Source organism: Gastrolobium bilobum, unplaced genomic scaffold, assembly GCF_033153095.1.
Source record: "Gastrolobium bilobum isolate Gb01-03AN ecotype WA unplaced genomic scaffold, APGP_CSIRO_Gbil_v1 utg4102, whole genome shotgun sequence".
NCBI lineage: Eukaryota > Viridiplantae > Streptophyta > Magnoliopsida > Fabales > Fabaceae > Gastrolobium > Gastrolobium bilobum.
In genome coordinates, this window is record NW_026896431.1 from 62,760 (window position 1) to 77,113 (window position 14,354).

Sequence of the window (14,354 nt, forward strand, 5' to 3'; positions counted from 1 at the left end):
TTAAAAAAATCGATATAAACAATACTACATATTGTTTATTGATTAAGCAATGAATAATCTTTCACTTTAGCAAAAGTTACATATTATCTTCTAAAAGTGTAAAAATAATGCATTAAAATTAAATCCCATCTTTTTAGATAGCATCACAAAAATATTTATCCATATCTTTTAAGAGCGAAGCTATGGACTGTGGGCACTGGGACGAAAGAATGCGAAAATCAGTTATTGTGAAAATGAGAACCAGCACAAGATTCGTGCTTTTTATTCTAGGAATCCTTCATTGTTGTTTCATTTGACAATAATCAATTACAATACCTCCAAAGATAAGCCAAATAATGAGAACAACTCCTTAATTATTGGATTGTAGGTCTTGATGATATTTTGAGATCCAACTTGCTATGATCTTCACCTCTTTTTTCCTTACATCTTTAAGCCACTTTGGGTCTTCCTTAGTTGAGAACCTTAGGTCTACATGATGAGCTCCTGCTTACAAAACGCCCAAATGAATAAAGAGAAACAGGAAAGTGGAAAGAGGATGATAAAAAGAAAAACAGATATTTTATATCAAATTTGGTCCGCTAACCTTCTTTTGCAACTATAGCAACTAAAGTTTTTGATATAGTCTTTAACACCCTGCAACCAAACCAAACCCATACTTAGCGTGGTTATAATCTGGAATTGCAATAATTGCTTTTAGCATTCAGTGAAATTATATATACTCTCGGGGGAAATGAAGGATAAAAAGAAGAGATGCAATGCTATACCCTCCACCACTCCAAGGGTCTCTTAAACCATTAAAGAAGATAATGTTGCTCGCAAACCTTTTCAAAACACTCCCAATATCCTGCAGAAAACATAATCGATCAACATTAATAACATTGAACCCACTGAGAGCATGCATTGAATTGAATATGCAAATTGAGAATTTATTATATCAAATTTAATTTAATAGTTAATACCCACATGGCCACCAAACTCGGTTGTAATCCAATGGGGTCTTGGCTCTACGTTGTACGCACTTTTGCAGTAATCGTATCTAGTTTTGTATGACCATACATATTCCGGGAATATGCTCTCGTTATTGCTTCCACCTACGGGCATTATCATCTCCGTACAGGCCTGCATTCAAAAAACTTCATCTCATCATTATTTCTCTACTCATTTGCAAAATTGTAATTACTGATATATATTACACTATATTCACATTCATTTCTGTAATTAAAAAAAAAAAAACCCAATTCATACATTTGATGACTCAGATTAAGGGATGTAAGGTTTTGTACACCCTCTAGGCATTAAAGGTGGTACAAAGGTTTTTCTTTGATTTGATATCTTTCATTTTCGTTGTCTTGAGTTGGAACTCAGAAGCAAGCTAATGAATAACTAACTATATCAACTAATTAGGTTGCGTTGTTTGGATCAACTAGTTAAGATTGGTTCAAAATGACTCTTTTTTTTTATGGCTTTCTTGTGTTTCAATTAACCGCCCCAATATAAAGCCCGATAATATTAGAGCCTGAAACCATAGGCCATGGGATTGAAAGAGAGTTATGTCATGGGATCTGTGTCATGTCTATTGGCCCAAAAGAAGCTTCTATGACTTCTAATGATCGGTACAAGTGGAAAATACTAACTTGTGGATACAAATGACATGTGATAGCATTGAGACTGTTGAACTGATAAGGTTTGAATCGCCGACGGGAGCAAATGGAAAATGAGTGGAGTGAAGGAATCAAGAGAAAATTGTAAAATAAAACTAAGAAATGCAAAGTATTTAAGTAACGCGACAAAGGACAAGTTGCGGGGACAGTTTAATAACTTGCATATTAAAAATTTCTATCTCTCATGGGAAAGTTTTATTCCTATTCAGGTGGTAATGTAATTTTTCCATCTTATTCACAAATTTTAATTTCTGAGTGTATTTTCTAGTTTAAAATGATTGCTTATCTCTTATGCTAAATATGAAAACTTTTATTCTTATTTCACTTTCTTATAAATCTTATAGTATTTCCGATACCAAGCATCACCTTAATTAATATAATAATTCAATCCAATTTATTCACATCTAATCCGATATAAATGTATTTGGATTGAAAAAAATGCACCTATCATGGCTTATTATTATCTAAGAAGCTCTTTTAATACTGCTTTATTGACAGAATCCTTTCTTCATTGGGAAGCAATGTTTTTTTTTTTTAACAGATTGGGAAGCAATGTTAAACATTTCTTTCTCTTTGGTCTGCAAACATTTCTTTCTCTATATCTTCATTGGGAAGCAATGTTAAACATTTCTTTCTCTATATCACTCTTTCTCTTTATGCGTGCATTTAACATATAAATTTATTTTGACAGATTGATGGAACAATTTTATAACTCTTTCATAGCACGAATGCCGAGCATGGAGATCCTACAATGTAAAAACGGATCTGCGTGTTCTCGTATGAAAAAAAAATATCATATGATTTTATGAGAAATTATGATTATACAAGGTGAATAAATAATAATAATAAAATATATATTAAAATAGATAATTATAAAATCATAACCATTGATTCACTTTTATATAGTTATGATATTCCCATACGACTATATCATTTTTTTATATGAGAAAATACATTTCCATAGAAAACACTTATTTTGATATTTACACAACGCAAGATGCATTTTTTGAGATTACAAAAATATGTCACAATAATATGATTTTTATAAATAATAATTTCAACTAAATATATCTCTTATAAAATATAACAGAGTTAAAAGTTAAATTCAAGAATTAAAATTTATCTAAATTAAAATAATAACACAACACATGTTGAATATTATAATATTCTCTTTTCTAAATATAATTTTAAGGCATTCACATAGATATAGTCATATATTAATAATTTGTAACTATTAGTTCAGTTAAATTAAAAATACAACTAATCAAGATTGGGGAAGAATGATCATATGCAATTATATTTCATTATATATACGTATATATATATATATATATATAAGTACCTGCCACTGCCATTCAGCAAGACCATGAGGATCCGAATTATCATCCAAATCGAAACACGTGGCAGTGCCAGTGTAGTTGTAGTAGATATTTGCTGCAGCATACAACTTGGAAAATGTATTATTTTCCGTGACTGAGCTGTCAATCGCCTCGCACATCTAAATTCCCACAATTCAAAGTCAAGTCAAATAATTTTTTTTTTTAAAAAAAAAAAACTGCCTCTTCGGTCTCCGAAGTCTCCCTCTTTCACTTTTTTGTTTTACGAATTTTTTTTTCAAGAAGATAATTTTATGTACTATACAAATATAAAAATATATAAAATTTATATGGAGTCATATAAAGAGAAAAAAGAGAAAAATAAGTTATGAATTACACAAACTTTATATGTAATAAAGAATATAAATTTATCTGATTACCAAAAAATATATATATATATAAATTTATCTCTTTCAATATGAAAAATATAAAACAAATAAGCAAATCCAACAAAAGATTATTACAGTTATATTTATTTTGTTTATTTTTATTTTTAAAGGCATACATTTATTAAAAATTTGTAATATAACATATTATTTATAGAATATTATCAAACAAATAACATAATTCTTGTTTTATCATAAAAAATATCTTTGTCACTATCAACAAAACATAGAATTTACTCCATCACACATCAAAAAAAATTTTATAGATAAATAATTGTATATATAAAAATAATTATTTTTCAGAATAAAATAACTATGATAGAATTTTCAATATTTTGAAATAAAAAATGATTGTTTTACTGTATGATAATCATTTCGATTAAATATATTAAATAAATTATTTATAACAATTATTCTATAATTAACGATTTAAAAAAAAGAAATGTGGCATGAAATCAATCACTGAAATAAAATAAAGTATTTTAAGACTATATAATTTTCACCTTTCTCACTGGATACGCAGGCAAGGGATTCAGGAAATTGGATGGGGTCGGATAATCTGTCATGGCCGTATAAACCAACGCCGTCTGAAGCCAATCCTCCAAGTCACCTGCGCCAATATCATTCCTGCAACAAAACAATGATATAATAAACTAAAATCACCTTAATAGGTTATTTATCTGCGATTATATAAATCGTTTTGCATTAACCATGCTCTCACTTGCATATTCTGAATGATTTCCGGAGTAGTTCCAGTCCTCCGTGTTTGTTGGCAGTGTCTTCAATTAGTTGCCAAGACCCTTTTAACACTTTGTAACAATTCTCACTCTCGCCCTATGAAATATATGCAACAGAAAAGAAATGTTACTCTTCAATAACCATGGCTACATTAATGTGCATGTTTGAGTTGTATGTTTCATATTAAGATGTTAATTAATTAATAGGTAAGGGCAATGCCCTTTTTCTATTACTTTCTAATTCAATGATCTATCTTACATGTGGGTCTTCTATGCAGAATTAAACAATCCATTAGAATTATCTATAAAAATAAAATGTTCACATGTCATGGTAAAAAAAAAAAAGGTTCCTGTTGGGGAGAGAGAAAGAAACCCTGAAGTCTTGTGTGATGATGCTGTCAAAGATATCTGGTGAAACCAAATCCATAAATTGGAGGATTGGAGCAGAGGATGCTAAGGCTCCAATGGCAACGTGAGGATACTTCATCCTGAACCAGGCAGCCAACACTGCAAAACCCATTTAGATTTTGGACTAATCTCAATTAGGGAGGGGAATTAACTATTATAAGTTAAATAGATGTAAACACTTTAAAAGAAATAAATAAAAAAAAGGTGATAATGAGATAGGCTCATACTTCCTCCATAGGATCCTCCAAAAACCACAACAGGGGAGTCAGTTGCTGACAAATTCTTCTTCAGATCAATGATGAGAGTGGCATAATCAGCTAATGCCTGCGTGGAGCTCAGATATCCAAGTGTGCTGCTATTTGCATATGCAACCTTTTGGTTTCCACCAAATGGTAATGATTTTCCATAGAATCTATGCTGCAGTTTAATTTGTAATGCATTGAATTAGAGTATGTTTAAATTATTAACAGTTAACAATCCAAAGGTTAAAACAGCTCAGGTTGGCCAAGTTGCATTTCAAGACAGTAAAAGGTTAATAATTACACCTTTTGGGCAAATTAAAGACAGAGATATACACTTGAACAAATGAAGAAGTCTTACCTCAATAAAAACCAAAAGGGCTTGAAAATAAGGTGCTTTTTCGAACATAAAGCCTGTGTTCTGTGTGAACCATTCTATGTCCCCTTCATTTCCTGTGTACACAAAGATTGGAGCTTTCTTCTTGGCACCGCCCCAATAGGTATCATTGATTAGATATCTTTCTTGAAATGTTTGGTAGCTCTGGGGATTGTAATTGAAGTGATCAAGTGTTTGGGTGAAGAACTTTGTTCTGTAAAGCCCATTTTGGGCAGAATCAGAGTTAAAGTTCAGCTCTGGATGCACCGCTGAAGTAGGAAATCTTGGTATGAAATGGGCAAAAGTAAAGGTGAAGCTCAGAACAGAAAATAAAGAAAACAGAATAATGGTGAAATGGAAGCCAATTGCCATTATTTTTCTGATGAAATGCGAGCTAGAAATGAAAAATTAGTCTTTTCAGAGAAAAAAGAGAAGAGATTCTCTGAAGCTCACTCTACTTCGGCAGAAAAAACCATTGTTGTTGGACTGCGACAACGGTGGCAATGGGGTGGACCGTGGAGTATTGTATATATATATAATTATTTTCATTCCTGACTTTTGTTTTATTCATGATGATTACGTATCAATGACAAATGCTCTGGTAATTCTTAATTTTTAAGAAATATCTATTTTAAGCTACATAATTATAGTAAAAATATTCTTGTTTAAAATTAAATTCTCTAACATATACATGCCTGTCTGTTAAATCTTAATTTTTAAGTTGCATAAAAATATTTTTGTTTAAATGACTGCGGCAACGGGGAGGCCATGAAAAATGAATATTGTATATATTATTGGATAAATTGTTATGAAGTAGGGGTGTTCACTGTATAGATTAGATCAATTTTGAAACAAAAATCATCAGATTCAATCTTTTTAATTTGATCATTTAATCATTTATTCAATTTAAATTTTTTTCAATATTCGATTCAATCCAAAAAAATTTAAGGTAGTTTACTATCAATAACAAGTTGCGGAATTTCAAAAATGATAAATACATAATACATTGCATCAGTTTTTACCAACCAAATCAAAAAATGGTCCAATCCATTTAAAATATGTGATTTTTTTTGGGTTTCAATTTTCGGTTAACTCGTTTATCAATTTGATCATCACGGTTTGAATCGGTTTAAATCGATTGATAAACATCCCTAATGAATAAGAAGTTGAAACAATTGTGTCATTTTTGTTTTTCTATTCGCGTTTTAACAATTGCGCCTTTTCATTTCAGAACCGTCTCTACTTTTTGGTTTCGAAAGTCCTACATCTTCGTTTTCGAATAGTTATGCCTCTTTGTTTATGAATAGTCGTTATAAAACTCTAAAATAAATAATAATAATAATATAAATCAATCACAAAATTATTATAAATAATGCTTCAAAATATATAATTCAATCATAAAATTATTATAAACAACACTTCAAAAGTATATAATTCAATCACGAATTATTATAAAAAACATTCCAAAAAATATTATATATATCTTGCGTGGCTTTTGTTTTAGCATGATTACATATCAATGATAAATGTATTATATTTTAAGTTTAAGCTACATAAATATAGTAAAAATAATTTTGTTTTAAATTAAGAGAAAAGTTCAAAAAAACTCCTATGATTTTTTTATCATAACTCATAAGTATAGTTTTTTCCATCCAGATCTAGTCTTAACACCATTAGAAACTTTACTATACTTATTTTTCCCTTCTTAAAATAAAAAAATAAACTAATGACAAAAAAGAAAGGAACCTCACAATACTTAAAAAAAGAAGACAAAAAGTAAAATAAAAAAATAGTGTCTAAATAAAATAGAAGATAATAGTTTACCGAAAAAATAAAAATAAATTAAGGATTAAAAAAAAAATAAGACCAAATATATTAAAAATTTATAACAGTGACAGAAAAGAAGAAAATTAAAAAATAAAATAAAAATAGTATAAATCAAAAAGAAAAGATTGACTGAAAAAAATAAAATAAAAAATAAGATAAAAAATTATAAATTTTCAACATATTTGATTTTATTTTTTTTCTTCTTTTTTGTCCTCATACTATTTTCTTCTTTTTGATTGATATGTTTGATCTTTTTTGTTATATTTTTATTTTTTTACTTTTAGTCTCTTCTATAATTGTTAAAAAAAATGAGAAAAAAAAAATCAGTTGGTAAATTTTCAATATATTTGGTGTTATTTTTTCTTTTTTATTTAGATATATTTGAATTTTTTTTCTATCTTCTTCTTTTTAATTTAGACATATTTAATTTTTTCTATTTTTTTACTTTTAGTCTTTTCTATATAAGTATTATAAGTTAATTTTCAACATATTTGATCTTATTTCTTCTTTTATTTTATTTTTTGTGATTAGTTTACTCCCTTATTCTAAGAAGGATAAAATAGGTAGAGTAGTTACTAGTTAAGATTCTAATGATATTAAAGATGGACTTGGATTAAAAAAAAATTAGGGAGTAAATGATTAAAAAAAAATAGGGTCGTAAATATAGGAGTTTTGAACTTGTCCCTAAAATTAAATACTCTAACATATTAAATGCGTGTATGGTAAATCTTGTTTTGAAGAAATAACTATTTTTAAAAATTTAATAAAACCTTGATTGAAATTATTTTAAACACAAAATAAGTTCACCGAAACAGGATATTGTTTTACCTTAATGTCTAAGTCTATTAATATCAGATAACTAAAAGACTAGTTTCTTACTATATCCGTAGCATTTCTTACCAAACTAAAATAACATTTTATTTTACAAAAAAAATAAATAAATAACATTTTATTTAGAAAATGCCCTCCAGCTTTTGAACTCAAGCTATATGAGGGACGAATAACCCAAATGGGAGTAAATTCTGGTGTACCCTAGGTAGAGGTGGCAAAGTGGGCAGCCCGCTCCGCCCATCTCATCCTGCCAAAAAATAAATCAGCCCGCCTTGTCTTACTTTTGAAAGTGGGCTGAAAAACTCAGCCCGTCCAGCCCCGTTTGGCGGGTTGGACCGCCAGCCCAAACTTATTTTACACTAACTCGTCTCGGCCCGCTTATGTCCGTCATCAACCTGCCAAAAAATGAGCTCGCTCTGTCCTGTCCCGCTTTTGAGATGGGTTAAAAAACTCAGCCCACTCCGCCTCATTTAGCGAGCTGGCCTGCCAAACCGAACCCGTTTTACCAGCTCTAAGCCTAGGGTATGTCCAAATTGTAGTTTTGTCAATTTTGTTTCATTTATCCTGACAATATCTGTTTGTTTGAGGACGTACTTTACTTCACCGTCCTTAGACGGCACTTGGAGAAGAAATTTTCCATCCGCATAGCAATGGATATGAAAGTGAAATCCATAAACTAGCGATCCTGGATTTTCAGAATCCGCAAGTTGAAGTGCTCATACTTTAATATTTGATGTTTCTATTTTTATTATTGAATTTTTTTTCTGTCGTACTCATATATCAGAATGAGTAGATTCCATAAATCTTTTATCTTTTTTTTCTTTACAATTGGAACCACTTATTTTTATATAAATGTGAAATAGAAAAAAAAAAAAATCAGCAAAAGTAAAAATATTTTTTCATACTTTTATCATATAATAAATATCTTTTTCGGTCCTCAGTAAATTTTACGATACCCACTTTAGTCCCTAGCAAATAAAAAGGATATTCGTGGTACCTAAGAAATTCAAAGTGGACCCAATTTAATCATTTTGAGGGACTAATGTGGGTCTTTTTTGAATTTTTGAGTGACCACGATTTCAATTAAATGGGTCTATTTTGAATTTCTTAGACTTGAAAGAAAAAGGTATTTGAAATATTATTGAATTGTGTATAATCTGTACAAAGGGTTCTCTATTTATAGAGAATACTTGACCTAATTTTGACCTAATGGGCTTGGCCCAATACAACAAATAAATAACTAAATAATAACTAAATTATTATTATTTACAACACTCCCCCTCAAGCTGAGGAATAGATATTTATCATTCCCAGCTTGCTAGTAAGTTCTTGAAATCTGTCTGAAGGAAGCCCATTTGCTAATAGATCAGCTAATTGACGCCCAGTGGGAATGTATGGAGTGGTAATCAACCCGCTATCAAGTTTCTCTTTGATGAAATGGCGGTCGACCTCAATATGTTTAGTCCGATCATGTTGAACTGGATTATGAGCTATACAAATAGCGGACTTATTATCACATAGCAGCTTCATAGGTCCCTCACATTTTATTTTGAGATCATCAAGTACAATTTTCAGCCACAGTAACTCACAAATGCCCTGAGCCATAGCTCGAAATTCAGCTTCTGCACTTGATCTGGCAACCACATCTTGTTTCTTATTTCTCCATGTCACCAAGTTACCGCAAAGAAACATACAATAACCAGTGGCAGAACGACGGTCAGTCACGGATCCAGCATAATCAGCATCTGTGTAGACTTCTAAAGATAGATTGCCATCACGTCGGAATAACAATCCCTTACCAGGAGTACCTTTAAGATACTGAAGAATTCTCTCTACTGCCTGCATGTGTTTTTCCTTTGGATCGTGCATAAACTGACTGACAACACTAACAGCATAAGCTAGGTCTGGTCTAGTATGGGCCAGATATATCAATTTCCCAACTAGCCGTTGGTATTGTCCTTTATCAACTGGAGGACTCTCTTCTTCATAGCTCATCTTGTGATTCTGCTCAATAGGAGTATTAGAGGGTTTACACCCGAGCTTTCCTGCTTCTTTGAGAAGATCCAAAAAATATTTCCTCTGGCTGATAAAAATTCCTTTGCTTGAATGAGCTACTTCTATCCCTAGGAAATATCTCAGTTTCCCAAGGTCTTTGATTTCAAACTCAGAGGCAAGCCGTGTTTGCAGAATCTGTCTCTCCACAAAATCATCATCTGTGATAATAATATCATCAACATATACAAGGAGCACAATAAGCTTCCCATTTTGGGAGTGCTTGAAGAAAAAAATGTGATCTCCTTGACTCTGTCTGTATCCTAAGGTCATCATAATCTTAGTAAACCTTCCAAACCAAGCACGAGGTGACTGCTTCAATCCATACAAGGCCTTTTTTAATCTACAAACTTTATTTTCCCCTTCACAGAATCAAAACCAGGCGGGATTTCCATATAGACTTCTTCTTCTAACTCACCATTGAGGAAAGCATTTTTCACATCAAATTGATTTATATCCCAATTGTAATGGGCAGCAAGAGATAACAAGATTCTTACTGTATTCATCTTTGCAACTTGAGCAAAGGTTTCTTCATAATCAATGCCATAGGTTTGAGTGTAACCTTTGGCCACTAATCGAGCCTTGTATCTCTCAAGAGTGCCATCATAATTATATTTCAGGGCATAAACTCATCTGCACTCTACTGCTTTCTTTCCATTGGGTCTATCAATAACCTCCCATGTTTTATTTTTCTCCAAAGCATTCATCTCCTCTTGCATGGCTTGAGCCCAATTCCTATCTTTCAAGGCTTCATGTACTGATTTTGGGATTGCAATAGAGTCTAGTGCTGAAACAAAGCTTTTGTGCTGCACAGAAAGATTAGCAGAGGAAACAAAATGGGAGATAGGGTATTGAGTACAAGAGGGACAGGAGGGACAAGATTTCTTGGGACAAACTCTTTTTCCTTTTCTAAGAGCAATGGGTAAATCATCAGAAGTATTAACATCATGATCATAAATATGAGATTCAGGACTTACCAGTGGTTCAAACGATTGAGGTTGCTGCTGAGACAATGTGGGTTGTTTCCTTCTTTCAGGTGTCATAGTCTTCCGTATCTCTGGTGTACTTGATGTATCAATCACATGAGAATCAGTCACAGGAGGATTACTCATAAGAGGATCAGAGACAGGAGGAACAGACACAGGAGGAACAGGACCAAGAGAAGGATACACTGACACAGGTGAAGAAGTAGACACTGAAGATTTTAAGAAGGAAGGTGATGAGTTTTCTGGTGAATTATTCTCCCCCTGAAGATGAGGACCTTGGAAAAAGGACTCAGATTCCTGAAATGTAACATCCATAGAAACAAAAAATTTCTGACTTCCAGGGTGATAGCACTTATAACCCTTCTTATCAGGAGCATATCCAAGAAAAACACATTTAATAGCCCTAGGGTCCAACTTACTGCGATGCTGTTTATGAACATGAACAAAGACAACACACCCAAACACTCGAGGAGGAAGACTTTGCATAGTTGGAACATAAGGGAAAAAAGAAGTCACGGAGTGAATAGGACTTACATGATCGAGAACCCGAGTGGGTAGACGATTGATCAAGAACGCTGCAGTAAGAATGACATCTCCCCAATAGTATTTGGGTACATGTGTCTGAAACAGTAAGGCACGAGCAACTTCAAGAAGGTGACGATTTTTCCTTTCAACAACCCCATTCTGTTGGGGGGTGTCAACACAAGTAAGTTCATGAATCATATCGTTATTTCTTATAAATTGGGAAAAACTGTGATTAACATATTCAGTACCATTATCTGTTCTTAGTCTCTTGATTTTTTTACCAAACTGGGTCTCAATCATTTTATAAAATTGAAAGAACAGTTGTGGTACCTCAGACTTTTCACGCATTAAGTACACCCAAGTTACACGAGTGCAATCATCAATAAAAGAAACAAACCATCTATTTCCAGAACCACGAGGGACTTTAGAGGGACCCCAAACATCAGAATGAATAAGATCAAAAGGTTTAACACTCTTAGTAATACTAGAAGGAAAAGACACACGATGATGCTTAGCAAATTCACAAACATCACAATGAAAAGACTCAACAGACTTCGACAAAAACAATGACGGAAATAAAGATTTGAGTAAACTAAATGGAGGATGACCTAAGCGCTTATGATGAAGCCAAATCAAAGAATCAGCAGTTGATTGACCATGAGACATCAACATGTGATCTGTTACTTTATTTGCAGGAGATTGTGACACCAGATAGTACAGCCCACCTTGCTCTTTAGCACTACCAATCGTCTTCCCCGTGGCGAGATCCTGAAAAACACAATGGGTAGGATCGAAGGTTACAGTACAATTCAAATCTTTTGTAATTTTGTGAATAGAAAGAAGATTCGTGGAGAGTTTAGGAACATGAAGAACATCCTTAAGATGTAAGGACTGCTGTAAGTTTATCTCACCAGAACCCGCAACTGATGTATGAGAGCCATCAGCTACGGCTATTGTATGAGTTCCAATGGTAGGATGATAAGAAGTAAATGAGTCAGCACAACAAGCCATATGATCAGTAGCACCAGAATCAACAACCCAAGAATGTTTAAAATCATTACATGAAGAAATGAAAGAATAAGTTTTGGAGCTCATACCAGTCATAGTCAAAGCACTAGTATCAGATGGCTTACTCATAGAATCAAGAATGGTTCAGAGCCGTTCCAACTCATCCGGACGAAATGCAGGTTGGGTCTTATTAGGTGCAGGAGTTATTTCAGTGGAAGTAAAATGCGCTTGACCACGCAACCTTGCCATCTTTTCTAAGACAGTTTGCTTTCCATTGAGGCGAAAACATAGATCTTTGATATGACCTGTTCTTTCACCATAAGAACACCATCGATCATCTCTTCTAGAAGATGCACCATCAGAAAACTTGGTAAAGGAACTCCTTTGAGAAGAGGCCATACTGCACAAAACTTGTCAAAGAATAGCACCAAGTATCCAAAAAATACGGAAAAAATACCAAACGACGTCCGATCTGAGAAAAAATCACAGATCCAGAAAGAGGATGAAGAGAAGATCAGAACGCTGTTGACCGGAGCTGGAAAGAAGTAGTCACGCGCCGGTGGAGGTGTCGGCGAGTGGGCCTCACTCGCTGGGAGTGTGGGAGCGCGTGCGGCGGCCGCCGGAGCTTGGATTTTCACCGTGAGGTCGTCCGGAGGTGGCGGTCCCTTCTGTGGCTGAGCGGAGTCCAAACGGTCACCAGAAAGTACTGTTCCAGTGATGAACAGTAGTGGGTTTGAGTCGTTCTTAAGAGATCCGGCCGTCAATTGATTGTAAAAGGTCCACAGACTGATAGATCAGAGAAAAAAAGGTTTGAAAACAGGTCCTCTCGATCCAAAAAAGGTCCCCGGAAAAAATTTCCGGTGGCGGCTGATTGGCGGCGAGATGAGGAAAGGAGAAGCGGTAATTGCGGAAGCAGAGCCCTCAGGATCGAGAGCTCTGATACCAACTTGAAAGAAAAGGGTATTTGAAATATTATTGAATTGTGTATAATCTGTACAAAGGGTTCTCTATTTATAGAGAATACTTGACCTAATTTTGACCTAATGGGCTTGGCCCAATACAACAAATAAATAACTAAATAATAACTAAATAATTATTATTTACAACACTTAGGAATCACGAATAGCATTTTTATTTGCTAGGGACTAAAGAGGACATTGTAAAATTTGCTGAGAACTATAAAAAAGTATTTACTCTTTATCATAATTGAGTGGACGAAGTCAGGCAATAGCATTTTCAAATTCAGGTCAATTATTCAAGTTTTTATTTTTATTTTTGGTAAACCAATTATTAAAGTTTATATTGTAAAAAAACATTTCGAGAATATTTTATCGGATTAAGAAAATAAATGAATTACAGCACGTATAATCAATTCTTGACCAGAATAAAGAAAATCTCATATTTTATTTTTCTGTTGCTATTTTCAATTAACGAATCAGTTTACACGCATGATTACATGCATAACGAATATTTTTATTTTTTTTCATAAACTAAATTATTATAAATTTCAAAATACTGCACGTTAGTGCTCTTCGTTTTTTATAACTATTTTGGCTTGGCCTCTCCATTTTGACTGCCGGCAGTTTTAGTCATTTATGACGGTCAATGGTACATGAATTTCCAAATTTTAAAAGGAAAAAATGTGTGTCATTTTAAAGGTTGTAAAGTTATGTCATTTTAACAGAGAGAATACATAGATAAAGGAGGAGAGAGAGTTGACAAAAAAAATAAAGGTATGAGTACCACTTCTTTGTGAGAGTGAAATGATATAAGTTGTGTCATTTAAAAGGATAGACATTTTTCCCATTTTAAAATCAGTTTTAAATATAAATCAACGTTTATCTTAAGTCCTATCTATTAAATTTATTGAATTGGAATATATTTAGTTAAGTGCGTGGATCAATTTTTATTTTATTAACAGACGTGTACCACTCTAGATTTT

The 14,354-nt window shown here is 32.8% G+C and overlaps 1 protein-coding gene across 1 annotated transcript; it reads right to left on the reverse strand.

Moving 5' to 3' along the window:
* Positions 1-233: 233 nt before the first annotated feature.
* Positions 234-5,655, reverse strand: LOC133299703 (uncharacterized). Its single transcript, XM_061499189.1, has 10 exons — positions 5,169-5,655; positions 4,796-4,985; positions 4,534-4,667; positions 4,145-4,257; positions 3,927-4,050; positions 3,004-3,159; positions 964-1,119; positions 765-844; positions 584-633; positions 234-483 (listed from the first exon to the last, which is right to left on the reverse strand). Exons 1-10 carry the CDS (start codon positions 5,553-5,555, stop codon positions 350-352), a joined length of 1,524 nt encoding a protein of 507 aa, XP_061355173.1. The 5' UTR covers positions 5,556-5,655; the 3' UTR covers positions 234-349.
* Positions 5,656-14,354: the final 8,699 nt, after the last annotated feature.

What these genes read in the sequence shown, in the direction of transcription:
- LOC133299703 (XM_061499189.1), bottom strand. Translation starts at nt 5,555, where the DNA reads ATGGCAATTGGCTTCCATTTCACCATTATTCTGTTTTCTTTATTTTCT. An exon ending in CCCTTTTGGTTTTTATTGAG is followed by an intron (nt 4,986 to 5,168) that starts GTAAGACTTCTT and finishes ATTAAACTGCAG; the next exon opens with CATAGATTCTATGGAAAATC. An exon ending in CAACCGAGTTTGGTGGCCAT is followed by an intron (nt 845 to 963) that starts GTGGGTATTAAC and finishes TGTTTTCTGCAG; the next exon opens with GATATTGGGAGTGTTTTGAA.